The following is a 20068-nucleotide window of genomic DNA, read 5'->3' on the forward strand; positions in this document are numbered from 1 at the left end:
CCAGTTCTCTGTGTCGTCTCACGCTATGGTCTTACACACCTAAACCATGCCCCTAGCTGCAGTAGCTCCTCACAGGACGCTGATTGGTTCGTTGTCAGGCAAGCCAGACACCAACGCATTACTTGGAGCCTGACAAGATGGATTTACGTGTGACATTTGATCCCGCGATTCTTGCGTAATCTCGTGGCATTGCGAGATCCAGCTGCTGTGCAAGGTTACTCTATATCTCCAAGTAGTATTCAAATGAAATGACAGGGTCGAACCCATAAGTATAACCCCAACTCATAAAAACACCCAATGATTTAACAGTCTGGGCAAAGTCAAGCAAGTTATGACCACATGAACTAAAACTTTAAAAAATGCCATTTTTAAAGCCTACTACATATTTTACTTGATTTGACATAGAAGATTTGCAGAATGGATGTTTTCAACTTTGTTCCCCCTCTATCAGTGACACAAACAGTTTGAAGTCCTAGTTCTTATCCTCCAGTTGATTTGTACAGTATGTTGTACTCTGGCCCTCCCTAGACGCCCTTGTATTAATTCTCTAGGCAAAGCCATCCTGTTACCCGCTGATATCCTCAATCCTTTCTTTACAACAACAACAACAGCAACACTTTCTGTTGTTGTTTGGTTCAGATTGATTAGTGGCATGGCTCCCTTCATTAGCCTGGCACTGCTTAAGGCACTGGATTACAATCAGTGATAAAAAGACTCCAACACTGAAAAGCTACATCACCCAGCTGTATGCACTCACAACTCCTTTAAAGTTGACATGGTCAAAAAGCATCATGTCCCCTTTCCCCTTGCACATCTTACAGTGTTTGACTGAGCAAATAAAAGCTTCGCACAGACTCCGTAAGCTACTGACCTTCACACTCGTATGCCTTCTCTAAGAGCCTGGAGTGGTGTTAACAGGGGTGCTGACTCTACACAGAGCAGTTTTCCCTCACTATCTGAACAATCTGCAAAGCAAATAAGCCCCTTTGGCTGATTTTCAATATTGCAGGTGCTGTAAAAAGCATAATTCCTCAATTAAATTTGCTCCATGCTGTCAGGTGTCCGTTTCACTCTACAGATGCTTTGTGATATAAGAGTGCTTCTTGGCTCTGCCGTCAAGGCTTCCTGCAAAACATCCCCCACTCTGATCCTTCCATACCATTATGCTGTTTGACATTTGTAGTGCATAATGTGCTTTTGTTGCTGCCAACCGCTCCCGTCATATCATTCGCTGTGAAGCACTCAAGTTGTCTTTGTATATTTTACATATATACAGCTTAAATATTTGCCAGTAAATGCTATTATGAATCATTTCATTACTCCTGGTGTCACAATCACTTCATTGCTACTGGTGTCAGTGTTATAAAAGCTGCTAAAAAAATTAAAAGACTGGATAGTACTTTTTTTAGATTTTTGAATATTTCAACAACTGGAGTCCAGTTGTCATACTTTTCAACAATCACAGAGCATCAGATAGGATTTGCTGAGCATGATGACATTCTGATTGCGTTGAAAATACGGCTATTACCACATCAGTTCTAATGGACAATACGAAGCAAAACAAGTGAATTGGAACCCAGTTATTTCCTCCCCAACACCAATAGTGCTTCCCTTTGTCAGCTAAGCAGTAATGCTATAATGGAACCGTTTTTTATTGGCCGTTAACTGGGAAACAAAGCTGTACACTCCAATGGCAATAAAGCTGAGCCGGTGATATGATTGGAAACTGTGGTTACCTTTGTAATTATAGAGTACGTCAGGACAATTAATAGCTCCCTCGGCTCTACACAAATATCTCAGGCTATTTAATTGATTATAAAATCAAACCTAGTCAGCAGGAATGAGGGGAATTTGGACATTTATTTTGCCATTACTTGATTTGTAGTGTATAACTGTGTTAATGAGAAGCAGGGCAATGTTGAGAAATAGCATTACACCCAGTAAATATACCTCAAATGGATTAAAAAATTACGGAAATGCAGACTAATCTGTTCTAACTAGGGCAGAAAGTGATACATTCCTATCCGGACCTTGTCTAATGTGATGTTTCTCTCCACTGCAGGTGAAATGTGACCAATACTGGCCTACAAGAGGGACGGAGACATACGGCCTCATCCAAGTGACACTGCTGGACACAGTAGAGCTGGCCACATACTGTGTCAGGACATTTGCACTTTTTAAAGTGAGGAGAATTGTGTTGTCCTATAGTAGCTACTAAGACCCCACAACATCTGTCAAGTAGGGCTGAAACGATTCCTCGAGAAACTGGAGTAACTCGATGACTAAAAATCATTGATGCAAATTCTCGGAATCGAGGCTTTGTTTACTATTCGATAGCTGCAGTCCTACTGTCAAGTGCTTGATGTGAGCTGTGTTGGTCACTAACCTCTCTCCACCTCCTTTATTCAGAATGGCTCCAGTGAGAAGAGAGAGGTGAGGCAGTTCCAGTTCACGGCCTGGCCAGACCACGGGGTACCGGAGCACCCCACCCCGTTCCTCGCCTTCCTTAGACGGGTGAAAGCTTGCAATCCTCCGGATGCAGGGCCCATGGTGGTACACTGCAGGTAAGAAACAACATGGTTTCACGAAAACATCCCGAAGCATGAAATTGATTTGTTCTCTCCATTTGCTGTAATGAATATATGAATACATATGACAAAATACAATAGACTCATGGTTATGTAGAGCTTTATATCTGAGTCATTTGTGTACTGAATATAGAGATTTTTTAAAGAACTCACACATGTTCCAGTGGGAAAAATGTTGGGTAAAAGTTGAATATTTTATAGGGAGTAAACTGTGGCCCACTGTAAGCCCAAACAAATCAGCCTACTAGCTTTCACAGAAGGCACTTTAAATCTGAAGGTGTTTTCAACATCACAGCACAAAGAGTACTAGTGTCATTGCCCTCGGCAAACTCAAACATCTCCTCCCACTCACTGACACACAAACACACGCAGACCTGTCGTGTTCCTTGCTACACCACTAACATGTCGCACATCAGCAGCCCACAAGTCCTCGGCTTATCCCTTGGGTTATTGCATCCGAAACAAATAACTTTCACGCCAACTTCGCTTCCCTCGGCTACATAAGCGGCCAGACTCCCAACAGAGAGGCAAAGGGATATAACACAGACTTCTGGCTCCTCTCAACTCAGGAAGTCATCAGAGGCTCTCTGCAAAGAGAACGCAAGTGACTGAAGGGGGGGGGAAGGCTGTAAAAATGAAGCAACAGCCATACTGAGTGTAATAGATACAAACTTGTGTCAGAAAGTGACAAAAAGGGAAGGGGGATTACTGAAGAATTAGAATTACCACATGCTGAAGTTAATTAGAGCTAGTTGCCGAATCGCTTCAAATTGAAAATCCTGACTTTTTACAATGAAGCAGAATGCAGGAATTAATGTCACTCTGCAGATGGGAGTTTTTAATTCCTCTGCCTCCCTATCAGATACAGTCATTTTTTTTCCAAGCTCCAAATCCTTTCAGAGGCACTATCTCATTTCATGTTTGACTACCATTTTAAATCTGTTATATCTACATACTTGCCAAAAATGATGTTAGGAGTATTTTTAAGCAGAGATATACTGTACATAAAGATATGTTGTATTGTAGAAACTGAAGCTGTTTATGCACAAAACAAAAAGGCCTAAATAAAAGCTGTAAGAAAACAGGACCTTTATTGCCTATAATTAACAGCATGGTACAGTCTCTTAAGCAGATGATTAATTAGTTGGTGCATCAAAAATTGCAGCTTACCATATACGTACGTGCTGAGGGGCCTTATGCAAAGACCATAAAGGGCTCTGGATTTGTTTGTTTGACTGGTGGCGTATGAAGTTAAATTTAGAACTGTTTAAAATAAACTGCACACTGTTCCCTTTGGATGGTAGTGTAAATCACTCATAAGACACATGTTCATTTATCAGAATTGTCATTATCTCCAAACTACCATAAGACACACAGTTCCTTAGATATAACCACCCAATCATTTTAGCTGTACTCCTCCACATAGATACCACAAGGCAGATTTTTAGAATGGAAACATCAGACCTTGGCCTTATTTAGATGAGCTCAAATTACTTTAACTTATGAAAAGATTCACAATTTTGCTTCAGTGACAATCTCTCATACAGAACCAGAAAGCTAATGCTGAATTTAGGGTCAAGAAATCTTCATAGACATAGAGTAAACATGGGTTTATTGTATGGTTCCACCACAGGAGTATTTAACAATATAAGCTAAATGTATTAATGTGTTTCCACTGTAGTACTCTTAACACTCTCACAAGGAGAAATCACTGTATGTCTTATGAAATCTGCCTCTCGGAGACATTATAGCATGTTTCCTGCTATCCTGGATCCTGCTGTTTCCACTAACCCATAGGTCAGGGACTGTTTTGCTGTTCCAGCTAAAGCGCTACCCAAGCATTGGTCAAAAGGTCAAAAGGTCATGATTGAATGTCATGGAGAGCACTGGCCTCTCCCAGTGACTCGAAAGGGAACATTTTGATGGAACAACACACAGTTTTGAACTGAACATTGAACTGACAACCTAGCCAATTTTCCTCCTGTTTTTCTTTTTCTCTTCTCTGTATTACTGTGGTAGCCAACACATAATGCAGAATGTAGTCCACTTACCTAACTGCCTTCACTTAAGGTATGTTAGCTGCGAATGATAAATGCAAACAGCAAGAGTGCTAGCAAAAACGGAAGCTGTGCATCTACCTGTTTTTAGACATGTTTCAAGCATAAGTGAACATACTGATGTGGAGCAAAAGATTGAGTTATGCTGCAGGAACCATTTGAGAAGTTTCTATGCAGTTTTATTTGTTCACTGTGAACAGTGAACGAGTTAAGAAGTAAATGCCCCTGCGTTGCACTGCCAACTAGTGGTGACTACATGCCTGACTAAAGTCCAGCCTCAGGTTTAGTACCATGAGGCTTACAAAACATCCCGGTTGGAAAAATTAAACATGGCCTCTCCATTTTCATCAAGCCATACAGAGTTTGCATGCTCTCCACTGCTGCCAAATCCCACCTCCCTTTCATCATGGCGTAGTTGCATGCAGAGGGAATAGTCCTACCAGTGGGCTACCTCCCGGTCTGAGAAATGAAGCCAATGCGGAAGTGCCTTAAACTTGCATTCTTTCTAACAGCCAGCAGGGGGCGACTCCTCTGGTTGCAAAAATAAGTCATGTTGTATAGAAATCTGTGAGAAAATGAGCCTACTTCTCACTTGATTTATTACCTCAGTAAACATTGTAAACAGGAGTTTATGCGCTCAATCACTAGTTTCAAGTCTTCTTCAATACAGCATGATGTTCATTTAGTAAATTATGGTCTCATTTAGAGTCAAATAGACCATAAAGCAGGGAATGCTTTAGGGCGTGGCCCTGGGACTCTGGGAGTTATCCGTGTTTTCATCTTAGAACTACCCCTTCACAGTGTGTTTTCAGTTGAAAAAGGTAATTATAACCTTTTTGGTCGCCTGAAAGCGACTTATTCAGTGTTTGGTTCTGCTTAGCTCCACCCTCTCATGTCACTTCTGGATGCAAACAACCAACATCATGGTATACAAATACTAAGAAGACGACGGCCAAAATGCCGAACTCAAGGCTTCAAAACAGCAGTCCACAAACCAATGGATGACGTCACAGTGACTACATCCACTTCATATAATAATAAATAATAATAATAATAGCTTGGATTTATATAGCGCCTTTCATGAAACCCAAGGACGCTTAACAAAGACATAAATAAACACAACAAATGTAACAGAAGCTAGGGGCCATAGGCCTTGGTGAAGAGGTGGGTTTTGAGGAGTCTTTTGAAGTACACAGTCTATGAGTCCTACTGTTGTTGGCATGCCACAATGGACAAGAATCAGCCTGTTTGAAAGAACAGAATTCCAAATCTCCAAGTTGGAAATGAATGACTTTTTTTAATTTACTTTCCACATTTTTGAAAAGTATTCAAGGACTAAAATTATTATTGACTCCATTAACAGCAATGAGGTGATTCTGGTGAGTTTGAGTTAATGTGTGTGCGTTCAATAGGCAGTGTAGGGAAATGGTGACAGGTTAGCTGACGGCAAGAGATTTGGTAACAATACATATGTAATTACTTTCGCTGCTGCTCATGCTTTATCTTCTCGAGACTCATTGCAGCTGTATTTTACACTGCGCTCTTTCTCCTATCCCCTATTCCCTAAACTCCTGGAAAGCATATTAGTCTGACACTTAATGTGTGTCGACGTCCAAAGCAGCTGGTCTTGACTGGCTGAAAAGGCTGTGTCAGGTCATTAGTGCAGTCAGTCCGCCAGCTCTCCTTCAACTGCCAAATGTACCGACGGCTTTCTGCACCGCCACACACACCATCACTTGTCGATAAAGGAATATTGCATATGTTCCTAGCATTTCCTGTTCTTACAATATATATTCCTGCTGCTCAGTCTTTTAGAAAACTAACTACACAACTTCAAGATAACTGGCAGCATCATTCTGTGCATAACACAACTCCTCACCACCCTCCCCCCATTCCTCATCTTCCTCTGTCTCCGTCTCTCTAGCTCAACGCTGTCACTCTGTCACTTGCTCTCTCGCAGGTCATCACTCTCCCACATTCAGGTCTGCACTGTAAAATGTTTTCAGATTGGAAACAGCTGGGGCAAAGGGAGAAATCTCTTCTAGTTTCTGCATCCCCCGCCCAAGGGCTGAGGTGTTCTCAGACCTGGAAGTGATTCATTCTTCAAATATCCCTGGGATACTTTCACATTTCTTTGCAGCCTGATTCTTTCTTCGACTCGCATGCACATTTTATAATCGCCCTAAAGCTGTGAAGGTTTTGTAACAAAAAAAGATAAAAGAAAAAAAAAAGTTCAGTCTCATTCAGCCAAAGTCAGCCATTTTGAAAGTGATCATCAGATCATTTGTTAAAGTCAACGACTCCCATACGCGTCTTTATTCCATTCGCAGCACAGCTCCAGTGCAGCATGGCACATTAACCAGACTTGGCCCCCGGGGGACTAACTTTACTCCCTCTTGAGTTTTCCTTCGCAACCCTTTCCCCCGTTCCTCAGAGCAAATGAAAAACAAATGCTCCATCAGAAGGAGGCGGCACGAGAGCACGGCTCACACCTCGTAGGCATGTCAGCTTAATGGATTGAATAACCTATTTACTTTGGAGTGCCAAGTGCAAAGGTGCCGTCTTGTCAATGCCGTGCTTTGCGGGAGGTGGGAGGAGAGTTAACGAACAAGATTTAACACCACCCCGTCACCCAACGGTAAATAACTTGTCATTAGAAGACATCCTCTGTGCTGAAGCATGCACTATTAAAACATGTAATGTGCAGGGGTGAGAATTTTTAAATAGTCAGCAGTCTGCAGAAGGGGGCTACATTTGTACAGCATGTCTCAAGCTGGTTTGCAAGAAGGGGTCAAAGAGAAACAGTAAAACATTTTCCCTCTGTCAGAGTGCTTTTTTTTACACACTAATGTAACACTGTGCCGATGTGAATCTTAATGAAGAGACCTGCCTTTCAGTGCCTCTTCTAAAGCTCTTACGTTATTTGGGTGCACTGTGCTAATCTAATGGCATTAATTGAAGTCAGCTGCACTTCTCAGAAGTTGCCCGACACATTAACGAAGCCCTTTAAAAAAATCGTACTCTCAAAATTGCGCCCGTGCATCCACATTTCCGTGTGCATTTGTTGTAGTGGCACTTTTCCGAACCATGAGATAAAGGTTAAATGTTGCCGTTGCATAAGTGATTAGTCCTGATGGATTGGAGAGCACAGGTGGGGTCCGGGGAGGGAAGAGACTAGATTGCAAAGCCAGCAGTGAGCCCGCTGAAGGCTGTGACTGCCAAGCCCTCTTCTCCACACAGTGCCACTTCAGATTTAATTACACTCCAAGCCAAATGGTCCGTCCTACAGTGGCAAACTTGGCGCAGAGAGTTTACCTTTTGGCCTCATCGCTGGGAGAAAGGGAGTTCTTCAAGCCCTTGTACGTGTTTAGAGAAGACACCTATCCTTCCACTGGACTGCCCCTCATTTGTAGAAGTTATGATATAGAAGCGCAAACATGTGGGATTAGGAACCTTCATATACAAGTTATCCATAAAATGTATGTTTTTTTTATAATTAACCTAGATTTTCTTGTACAGCTACAACCGATAATACCATCCAATAACATACTTCCTTCTTTATCTTGTTTTTGACTACAGTGCCGGGGTTGGTCGCACAGGTTGCTTCATCGTGATTGATGCCATGATGGAACGTATCAAGCACGAGAAGACTGTGGACATCTACGGGCACGTAACGCTAATGCGTGCCCAGCGCAACTACATGGTGCAGACAGAGGACCAGTACGTCTTCATACATGACGCGCTCCAAGAGGCCGTCAACTGCGGCACCACCGAAGTGCCCGCCAGAAACCTATACGCCTACATCCAGAAATTGACGCAGATAGAGGGGGGAGAGAATGTCACCGGCATGGAACTTGAGTTCAAGGTACAAACTGTTCGCTGAGGCAAAAGCGTTAGGGACATCTTTTGGTTAATGAGCAGCGTTTTAGCTTTGGATTCCTAAATCACATCTGACCTTAAGTTTTACACCAACAACTTGCCATATGTAGCACGAATTAACAGGCGTCCCATTGGCACCCGTATTCCGAGGCACATGCGGGCCCCTTGTGTCATTGTTTGGCCATTCTCAAATCCCCAACTCTTTTCCAGTTCCCATTAGTCCCGCTAGACAGCATGGGGCCTGTGGTTTCCTCTCCATTACAGTTAGTTGACTCGCTTGTGTAACCCATCATAGGATAAATTCCCCCTTTCTGGTTTCCCCTTCCCATAGCTCCCCTTCCTTGGGTAACAGGGGTCTTGGTTTACATGAAAAGGCCAAACGCAGGTTTTCCCCACCACAACAGCTGCAGGAGGAGGGACTCGAACAATATACTCTGCATTTACAATGAGAGGCTCAACCATCCTTATCCAGCGTTTTGTTGCTTTATACATGATATTGCCTTGCTCGTCACGCTCCTACTTTCTTGCTGTGATGGATGCTGATTCCACTAAGAGATGATAAACAGGTTAGATTACACTGCGTCTGTCCACTTCAGGTTCGCTTGGGTATCCATTCCCCTGTCTTTTCATCATAACATACTATTTTTTCCCTGCAAAGGCAAGCCGTGATATTAATCACTCTGATGCCATTTCCGTACCTTATGGTTACGTGAAATAGTGTATAACCACAGTGCAATATGAGCCATTATAGTGTAGATTTCATTACAGACTATGCGCTGCTTATTATTGTGGATTCTTCCCTACTCCCATGCGAGTAGGAAAGAAACCAAAGGCATGCGATTGTTCATAGCACTCAGATCTTTACAATGTACAATCCACCTTTAATGTCAAACACAGTCACCAGGGAAATTAAGAAACGTCCAGAATGTCAGTGCTCAAAGATGTCTCTTTTTCTCTGTCTTGATGCAGCGTTTAGCCAACACTAAAGCCCATACATCAAGATTCATCAGTGCCAATCTCCCCTGCAACAAGTTCAAGAACCGCCTTGTTAACATAATGCCATACGAGTCCACACGAGTGTGTCTTCAGCCCATTCGAGGAGTTGAGGGCTCTGACTACATCAATGCCAGTTTCATTGATGGGTACAGGTAAGTGCTAACATACTCTGACACGCATTGCCGATCAGATGACCAGTATATGAATTCTTTGGACTTGAAAATGGCTCTGCATTTCATAGAAGCAACTACATTTTTGAAATAAAAGAGTCAGCAAATATATACGAGACATTGCCATGTTTTGGCCAGTCATCACAAATATGCCTCTTTCAATATCTTCACAATGAAAGCTCTAATGTATTCCTATGCTGATTGTCTCCATCATGTGATTAATGCATTCCCACAGGCAACAGAAAGCCTATATTGCCACACAGGGACCACTGGCAGAGACCACAGAGGACTTCTGGAGAATGCTCTGGGAGCACAACTCTACTATTGTCGTTATGCTCACCAAGCTTAGAGAAATGGGCAGGGTATGCATACGCTTATTTTCTCCCCATTTTTTTTGGCACATTAACCTCCTCATTCTGGCTACAGAACACAAGAAGCATCTTACAAAACAGCTTATATGAAATACCATGCATAGATTCAGCCGTGAGAATAAAAGCTTTCAAGCAGAAGATACAGTATGAACTGAATGAAAAAATTCTGGGAATGAACACAATGAAGCTAGTGTATGAAGAGAGTGTTGTGGCTCATTGTGGTATTCTATTTTTCACTCCCTACAGGAAAAATGCCACCAGTACTGGCCAGCAGAGAGGTCGGCCAGATACCAGTACTTTGTGGTGGACCCCATGGCCGAGTATAACATGCCCCAGTATATCCTGCGAGAGTTCAAAGTGACTGATGCCAGGGTAAGCACACATTATTTCATAAAACGAAGATCAAAATTTGACATTGTTGGAATGGAGCCCTAACTACAGTGCTATTGTTTACAGTTTATTCTACCATATTGTTTTTCAAAATCTGACCATGGGTCATGGGGGATACTGAATGCATCACTAAAAAAATATAATAATAACTGAGTTATTGAGCATACTGACTATTATAATATCCGAAATCCCAATACGCAATTTCTTAATCACAATTTTATTTACCGAGAAAAAAGACTTGAAAGACAGTGTTGAACATGCTGGATGGTGAACACTCACTGAGCACCGGATTTAACATTGCAGTAGCTCAATATTTTGGCATTGTATCAAGTATTTGTTTATACCAAACTATGGCCCTAAGTGTAACATAAGCATAAATATATATTTGTGGGAATTATGACACATGTCAAAGTGTAAAAACAAATGTGGAGCCGGCAGCAGCGAGCTGCCAGAGTTTTTAATTCCATCAAAGGCTTACACAGATAAATGGCACAGGCTCCCTCCTTTGTAGTGCATGTTACACTGTCTCGTCAATGGGATTGCTCTTCTTATCATGGGGATACAATATCACTTAAGTAATGCACACCCTCAAAGTCGATTCTCCAAGCACCCTGTCGAGGGTAGCACATCAAAGGAATTAGCATCTTCAGTGGTGTTCATGTTTAATACATTCAGGTAAAATGACAGGCATCTTTAATAACAAAACATTGTCTCTGATGCTTTAAACTTGGCGCCTGGGCTAGATTCTTTAGAGAAATGCTGTCTTGCACTGTAAAACCCACAAAAATGTGGATCATTATGATGGAGATGGACAAGGAATGAACTGCCATGGGTTGGCTGTCTGAGAAACATCTCAGATTGGCCTCCTAGTTTCACTTCATCACTATTTCTTTGCCATTTCTCCACATTTCTGACTGATGTTCCATCTAAAGAGTGGGCTCTGTACATTCTTTGTCTCTTCCTGTTCCCAGGACGGACAGTCGCGGACAGTAAGGCAGTTTCAGTTCACAGACTGGCCTGAACAAGGAGTGCCAAAATCAGGAGAGGGCTTCATCGATTTCATTGGCCAAGTACATAAAACAAAAGAGCAGTTTGGCCAAGATGGGCCTATCTCGGTCCACTGTAGGTAAGTGATCAACCAGTATAACCATATCACTTGCACTTTGTTGAAAATGAAACTGAATGAAAATATCTATTGAGTTGCAAATAATATATCAACACAAATATTAATTTGGAATCATGGTACATTGTTTGACATGACTTTTTCTATATTTATCTGGTTTGTCTGACCTCACCGCTGACCTTTTTGCCCTGTCTCGCACAGCGCGGGTGTTGGTAGAACTGGAGTTTTCATCACCCTCAGCATCGTGTTGGAACGAATGAGATATGAAGGCGTAGTAGATATCTTTCAAACAGTGAAAATGTTACGGACACAGAGACCAGCTATGGTGCAGACAGAGGTGAGGTGTTTTTTTTCCCCACTGTACTTGCAAAGAAAGCATAACTCACAAACCGTACTGAGGTAGTAATGCAGCTACTTAAGGTTTTGTGACACATGGAATCAGTTACCGTGTTAACAATTTGATAATTGCCTAATAAAAAGGGCTGGTGAGACTCCAAGTATGCTCTTGAGCCAGACAGATTAACTTAAGCAAGCCTCTGTTAAAGATCATAATTAATTCAGTAACTGAACCAGTCTAGAGTAGGCTTGTCTGCTTTCTGCTGCACATTTATCTCATTAATATTTTACTCAACACCTTTGGAATACAAAAAAATATATATTTGGTTCAATGGAAAAGGCAGCTAATGAAATGTATGTAACTGAAGTATCTAGGCTGTAGCAAATTAGTCATGATAGAAGCACAATGTACCAAAAGTGGTACAGAAGATTTGGTATCCTAGATCCCTAAGAGAGAGGGGGTGTGAGCTTAAGACTTTTCTTCTTTGTTTCCAGGATCAATACCAGTTCTGCTACAGAGCTGGCTTGGAGTACCTGGGAAGCTTTGATCACTATGCAACGTAAAAGACCCAGTATTGGAAGAAAAAAGCAGAGGGCCCCTTGGAAAGAAAAACCCAGTGAGCCTCTCTTCTGAGCCATAAATTCCTGCTTGAGAAAGTACTCCTTAACTCCTTGCTAACAACTCATTAAGTGTTGGATGTGTGACATGACTTGTCAAAAAATGAAAAAGATGATTCCCGGAGGACCAAGTATTTCCCAACCCCGATAAAACCTCGCCTTGATACAAAGTGAGGGAATCCTGACTGTTGAAGCATCGTATGGAATTACCTTTTCTTTTGCTTCAAGGATTCATTTTGGGGCTCATAAAACTGAATGAAACCAACACAACAAAAAAGTAAATGAACAATAATGACATCGTCAGAAATGCATCAGTGATTATGAACCATTACGAGAGGCATTGGAGGCACACAGAATTGCGGGGGGGGGGGGGGGGCGGGAGGGAGAAACTCGATGCACATTGTAAAGAAAAAAAAAAATCAGTTTCACAATCAAGTACACACAGACAACCCATCGAAAAAGAAGACAATGCTTGGTCCACAACAGCAGGACAGACTTAAAGTAATAATGAATAAATACCCCTTTTCCTGTCACAATGTTCATCATCTAAATTTTGGGAGAAGGTAAAGCTCAAATGATCTATGAAATAAATAAAAATTATTGATTTAGTTTTTTAGTACTTTATTATACAGCTGATGTGCTTTTTTTGGACTGTGTGAATTTCCTTTTTTTACACAAATTTATTGCTTGGAAAAAAGTGATAAAACGTATTTACGTAAATGTTAAATTTTTTTTAAAGCTGTAGAACTGTTCTGACGTATGTGCTATTTTGCAGAGAATCTCTTTGCGTTTTTTTGTTTTTTTTTATTATTATTTTGTTTCTATTTTTTCCCCTCATTTTGTTGCACTTGGTGCACGGAACAGAATTCACACTACCAAAATGTAAGTTTGTTCAAGAGTTATTTTTGGTCTCGGTTTTCTTTTTGTCCATGATCACATACATGGTAACTTAATTACTCCCGTAAGATAAACTGGGGCTTTGTGGAATCAACAGGGATGAGCAAAGTATGAAGTTGCTGCTACCGATTATCTTAGTTCTTCCATGTTAGAAGGGTGATAAGAGAGAACCTGATTGGATATATGGATATATAGATATATGGTAAAGACTGTCAAATATATGTGAAATCTATTAAATATAACATTCTAAATATATTGATAAAGTACATAATTTATGAGTAAAAAGTATATGAAATATGGAGTGTCTCTGAAAGCTTCCAGATTGAGAGTTGTGTGCTATGGGGGAAAAGAAATGAGATTTTTCACTGGAATGCACATCAGTAGGACAAAATTGTATTCTGATTCAGTGCATCTTTTCTTGTGCAATAAATATGTGTGTTTTTAGATAGGGTTTTATGTGGATATGTCATTCACTCATGACATTGTTGTTCCCCCCGCAAGCGAGGCGTGGGAGTGGGAATGTCGGGTGCCAGTCAAAGCATCACTGGTGCATTTTTCCAAGCTCTCATACAGTCTGTAATTAGTGGCAGAGGGGTCACACAGCCGCAATCACCGCTCCACACAATAGGGCAACGTACAAAGACGTCACTTTCTTGTGGTTCTTTAAAGCATTCAAAGGTAATGACTTTTTTTTTTCATTTCGCATTTAGAGTGCCTTATATTTATGCCTGTTTTTATAATGTTTCATTTAACATATTAATGTATCCTTTGAGTAATCTAGGCATTTAGTATTATAAATGTACCTGTATAGTTTATTTACCTGAGTATTCATTTGTCACATAATGAGATTATATATGCAAATAAGAACATTTCAAAGCTCATATTTTTTCATTTTCAGTGGCCTTATTGTGGCTGAGTGAATTAGAATAAATCTGTTTATATACCACTGACCTCTATGGAAAGCAGTCAAGAATACACAATAGTTACAAAACATATATATAAATATATATATATTTAAAATGTTCAGTCATAGAGAGAGGGATGAGATTGGTCTCAGAACTCAACAGGATGAAGTTCCAATATAATGACAATGAGCTTTTAACACCACGGCAATTTTCCAATTTTAAAATCGTCAAACTAAAAATGGATTTGGTCAAAAAGAATGCCTAATGCACGGGTCGTCACCGAAGGGTTTCTTCTTCATGCCTTAGGTTCGAATTCCAGACTTCATAAGTGTCATTACAGAGATCGGATATAGAGAAACACAATCTGCAACAAAATATCAGTTCTGTTATCCTGACAATCCTACATGGTGTGTCATGTTCCATTTATTTTATTTTTTTTAAATGGCATTACAGTTAGAGACTGGGGTTTAATTTGGTTTTGTTTCAGTCTTTATGTTGAGCAGCATCTTTAACTTCTCCGTACCCTCTTTGATGGCTTTGTGGATGTGCATTCCAGGTGCTTTCTTTCCCTTGTTAACTCAAGCAGCTATGTGTTTTATTTTTGTCAACTGCTTAACTGATTACTTTTGTCATAATTTTGAGATATAAAAGTGCTATTATTTAACTTCATGGTGGCTAATGTTACTGTTCAAGTCTCGGATGTTTGTTTTCTCATCTCAGTTTTTCCTTCTTTTTTTTTAATTGATTTTTCATATGCAGGGTGAAACATTGCAGAATGGCCGAAGCTGGCCTGGTAGGAAGATTTGCACTTTCTCTATCTTTGTACTATGCACTGCCCTATTGATTCTAAACCCAATAATATATTACTTGAACCCATCTATAAAAAAAATCTCCTTAAACGTTCACTTTGTGTGTATGTAAATAACACAAAAAAGGTATCAACTCTTGAAAAAGACAAAAAAAAAAAAAGTTTGTGGCGAAAAAGAGCATCCGTTCTGATGCCATGGTTACTCCAGCAGATGACTTCAGAAAAATCTGTCCCCCAACCATCTGTTCTTGTGGCTTTGCCATTCAAGCTTGGAGTGTCATTAACAGAAATAAACGTTGTGTTCTCTGCTCTCTCTATCTATCTCTCGTCTGGATGCATAGACTGAAAATTAAATAATGAAATTGTAAAAAAAAAAAAAATGGCTTGTTAAAAAGATCATACAATTACCTCTGATTAGTTGTAAGCGTAAACTGTTTCTTTTTCTGAATGAAAGGAGTGCTTTTTATTTTCTTACTTAGGTTACATTGGTGGCGAAAGAAATCTGTATGAAAATCAGTTCTTTGCTGACACAAGTTCCATTTGTTATAAATTAATTCTATTAAAAAATGTCAGTGTTATGCATCGGCGTTTCACTTGTTTCCCTCCACCTCACTTTGACTTGAAAAGACTGATGGAGCTATTTTACCCCCTACTGGTCTGGGTCCAACATATTATCCACAGTTCTCTCATGAAAGGGGAAATTGAGCCTCCCCACATTTTAATAGATTTCCATCGCTCTGGTTTTTCTGTCACTGATGTCAGCTACAATGAATCATCAGGGGAACATTTGACAGACGAAGTGCAATGTTTTCAAAGCTGCCTGCCTTGTTTTTACCAACGATTGTGTTCGCCATACCGACGAAGTGGTGTAGTATTGTATCTCAGTATTAAAACCACATTGCATTACATTCAATACTATTGCACTACTTGAAAACTGTACTTTTTTTTCTTTTACTGTTTGTTCCTGCTTGTCCTCTATTATGTACGCATTTGTTAAGTTAATAACAAGAATTGTGACACCAGTTAAACCAGCAACCTCAATTTAAACCACAGTACATGGCCAAGCTAAAATCATATTTACTTATAATTGACTGTTTAACATTATGACTACCCTGGTTTAGATACATATTGGTAGACGATCTATCTTCAGTTAAAGCCAGAGCTATACATCATATATATATATATATATATATATATATATATACACACACACACAAATACCTGGACATTTTTTTCTTATATACAGTACTAAAAACTAATTTACAGTGCTTTCTATAATATATACATTAAAAGTCAAGGCAATTAATTAGCCAGGGCTTAGCACTTTTAAATATTAATATTACATTATCTATGATGATATATTCATAATCCTTCTTTTTCAGAGGTTACTGCAGAGTGGTTCACTAGGTCATGCATTATTCGGTGTCACTACTACAATGTATTCACAATCTGGCTACATGTTACTAAAACTAGCAACAGCCCATGCTATATTTTTGTCAACAACTCAAACTTACATAAGTACAATTAAGTGCCAATAACCCGAAGCGAGAAAACTGCAAGAACAAAAAAATATGTTTTTAAAAACAGTATTGAACCGCTTGACAGCAGGGGAACACTTTGGAAGGCAATAACTGCTTGCCTGGAGAAGTTATTCAAGATTCTGAAAACTATCCATGCGCCCAATTAGAAAATATCATCCCGCATGACAAAGAAAGACAGATGCTGTCAGGTATGACGCTGAGCTTGAGAAACATTATTCCCGAGTCAACCCTGGAAAGTTTTGATGTATAACAAGCTGCGCAAAATGTTAGTAGATCATAGTAGTGTTGAAATGTTATAAATATCAAGAGGTACCTGTCTTCTGCAGAAAATATTGCTGTAGAGATTATGTGTCAAAAGCAATGATGTGCTGCCAGAACTACAGAGATGATTTCTGTAGGAGCTGTTTGCTATTTGTTTTCTGATGTTTGTTTTTCTAAATAACACCTCAAACTGAACATGCAACTTAACTCAAGTCTTGCATCTGCCAGAACAAGCAAAGTGCCTCTGAAAAAGCAATGTTCATGAACGTCCTCTTATAATATATGCTGATGTTTGATGTTTATTGCTATGTTATGGAGCATCATAACTGTGTCAATAATAGATACATCCATTTCATTAACATTTGCCCTCCCACACCTATTTGTGTTTAGGACATGGCTCCACAGATCAAGAGACCACTGAGATTTCAGACACCAACATTGAAAGCTGGAATACACAGACTGCTCTGAATACTAAAGTATCATATTACCGCGCATGCAGAATTGCATATGACGTGCAGGAAAATGTTCACAGATTACAGCGCGGCAAGAGCAATTATTGCCTCATCTTGTTTCTGACAATTTGATGGAAATTGGCCACAATGATTTTCTAAATTTCGTGAGCAATCACGGCAATGCAGATGTCTGCTTCACGCCAGGCAAAAACACAACAAAATATGGAACTCCTACTGTCGTCAGCTTTTATTTTTCACCGGAGACTGCGCTTCAGATGTGTCAAGCAGATGTTCTGTCTTCGTCTCTCAGCAGTTTTTGCAGAATTATGAAACCAACCAGCCAGTCACAATACTGCACACAAGTCATTTCTCATTTATCCTGTTTTTCCCCCCCTTAAAAACGACAGCTTGCCTCACTCCCCTAGTGCTTTATTTTCCACATCCTAAATTTGATGAAACATGTCCAGATGAAGGCTAGGGAGCAGTGCGGCTTTGTCAACAGTAATGAGTGGGATTTAAGAACCAGACGTTTATTTTTATTCTCTCAGTTTTGAAAGAAGAAAGGCTTCTGTACCTGATTCTACTGCAGCAAAAATAATTACATAACTATGCATTTGAAGAATTCAATTATATTTGATCAAGAAGTCTAACACTCGCAGCATCCGTCACCCACTGTGTTCTTGATGCTCCATTCCTGTGTTGATAAACAATCACCTGTTACCACTTCACCAAATTCATGTATCAGGTTGTGACTCATTTTCACTAATAAGACACGGTTGGCAGTTGTGCTCTGCATGCATCCACCTTCATATTAACATAGCTGTGGATATTTTAATGATATATAATGCTGCAGGTGCACATTAGGTGCAAAAACTGAGACTTTTCAAGGTATTCAAGAATGAAAAAAAATGGTGTAATTGATTTAAGACAGTGATTCCCAACCTGAGATCCGGGCCCTCCTCAATTGGATGCCAAAGATCACAGGTGGTGCACGAGGGTTGGCAAAATTAGATTTCCACATGTGTAACCAAAGTCATAACACCCTTACTGGATAATTTATACAAAAGTCTGTATATCAAACTTTTTAAAACGTCTTTTTTTTCTTTTTGCTACTTAGGCCACATTCTGTTTAAACCTGTTGAAAAGGCAGAGAATAATTTGTGAGAGTATGCATCTTTGTTATTTAAAACTTTGCATGTATGAGAATATTGATATCACAGTATAATTTACTGACCACCTTCACATTTGTCCAACATTGCTCGCAAAAAAAAGGCTTCCATATAAATGTCTTTTGTAGAAAAATAAGTTGGTGTACCGGAGTAAGAAAAAAAGGTTACATCTCCAGCAGTGAAGAATACCTTTTCGGCTGTAATACTACAATGTAATAAAACAATGTACTCATTGAGGTCTTTTAAAATTAAACAGCCTGTGTATTAACAAAATATTTCAAATTTGTCTTCTAAAGCACATCGCTCATCTTCTTTGAAGATGAACTACAAGATAACTCTTGTGCGTCCACGCTGTTTACTGTCCGGGTGCTGCACTGTACCCTCACAGGTTTAGTTCTGCCTTTTTTGTTCCTCCAACATAATATTAATGACGTACAAAAAAAAAAAGATTTTTGGAATCTGATCTGACTCGTAGAAGATGAGAATCATGATTCAATGTTTTTCTGCTAAATTTTCTCTTCCGTGTTCCTGGATTGTTGCCAAGCATAATGTCATTCATAACCTCTTTGTAAGATATCGTATCCAACACACTTGCACTTCCAACAAAAGCTGTAAAATGTTACCTTATTTACAATCCTTTGATGTAACATCTTTTGAATGTGTTAGATAACAGGAGAGGGCCTTGTTTAATCTTTAAAGCCTTTCTACTGCGTTTTTAAAATAGCTTCTGCCACACCCAAAAATAACTACAATGAACGTAAAGAAAAACAGCTTCCCTCCACAATCTCTACTTTGGACTGAAATTCAAACGCTTTGCTCGTAATTACTTTTTTTTTTTAAAAGCCCTAATTACTGGGTAAACTAAAGCCAATTTAGTTCAATCTTTAATATACACTGTATTTAGGCAGTTTAGCGTTTACACTGTCAAGTGGAAAACCTCAGCAGTGATTTCATACTTGTTAAGACCAGAGCTCACACCCCTGTCACCAATTCACTGTCACAGCTGGCCGCCAGCAAAGCTAATATTCAACTTGAGAGCTAAGCAGCTGAGTAAACAGACTTTGTACTTCCTGGATTCTTGGCTTGACTGGACTAAAGGCACAATGCAGAACAAGTGGAGCGACTGCGTGCTGCAAATTAAATGGACAGCTACGGGTCTGCGAGCAGCGCAACCCAGGGGCCTTTCGCCGGCAGAGTGGTGAAGGCTGTTGTGCAGCAGAGAGACAGGCACCATGCCCTGCAGCAGGCTGATGATGATGATCCATATGGGGATCCTCAATCGAGCGAGCTCCCAGTTCAACGATGAAGAACCCAGATCAGAGCTGACACTGCTGCCAACGCTACATTGACTTTGCCTGCACATCACATTAGAGCTACTTCAGAAGCAAAATGAGGGTTTGACCTTTAGTAACTACTGCGAGAGAAGGGAACGAAGATAAACACAAAAGGCTGGTAAAAGAATGCAGTTATCAGTGTGATTATACATTTTTGTTTGTCTGTGAAGTGC

At 40.0% G+C, this 20068-nt stretch overlaps 1 protein-coding gene across 48 annotated transcripts in view; it reads left to right on the forward strand.

Annotated features, from left to right (window-relative positions):
- Window positions 1-15718, forward strand: part of LOC119481487 (receptor-type tyrosine-protein phosphatase delta-like) — a 399777-nt gene extending 384059 nt beyond the window's left edge. For all 48 annotated transcript variants that reach the window (XM_037758448.1, XM_037758464.1, XM_037758458.1 and 45 more), the window contains 9 exons: window positions 2063-2182; window positions 2410-2564; window positions 8225-8510; window positions 9494-9672; window positions 9926-10052; window positions 10308-10433; window positions 11423-11577; window positions 11776-11911; window positions 12406-15718. In XM_037758448.1, coding sequence (XP_037614376.1) covers window positions 2063-2182; window positions 2410-2564; window positions 8225-8510; window positions 9494-9672; window positions 9926-10052; window positions 10308-10433; window positions 11423-11577; window positions 11776-11911; window positions 12406-12474 — 1353 coding nt within the window. In that variant the 3' untranslated portion in view covers window positions 12475-15718. The remainder of the gene's footprint in view (window positions 1-2062; window positions 2183-2409; window positions 2565-8224; window positions 8511-9493; window positions 9673-9925; window positions 10053-10307; window positions 10434-11422; window positions 11578-11775; window positions 11912-12405) is intronic.
- Window positions 15719-20068: the final 4350 nt, after the last annotated feature.

This window comes from Sebastes umbrosus, chromosome 22, assembly GCF_015220745.1.
Source record: "Sebastes umbrosus isolate fSebUmb1 chromosome 22, fSebUmb1.pri, whole genome shotgun sequence".
NCBI lineage: Eukaryota > Metazoa > Chordata > Actinopteri > Perciformes > Sebastidae > Sebastes > Sebastes umbrosus.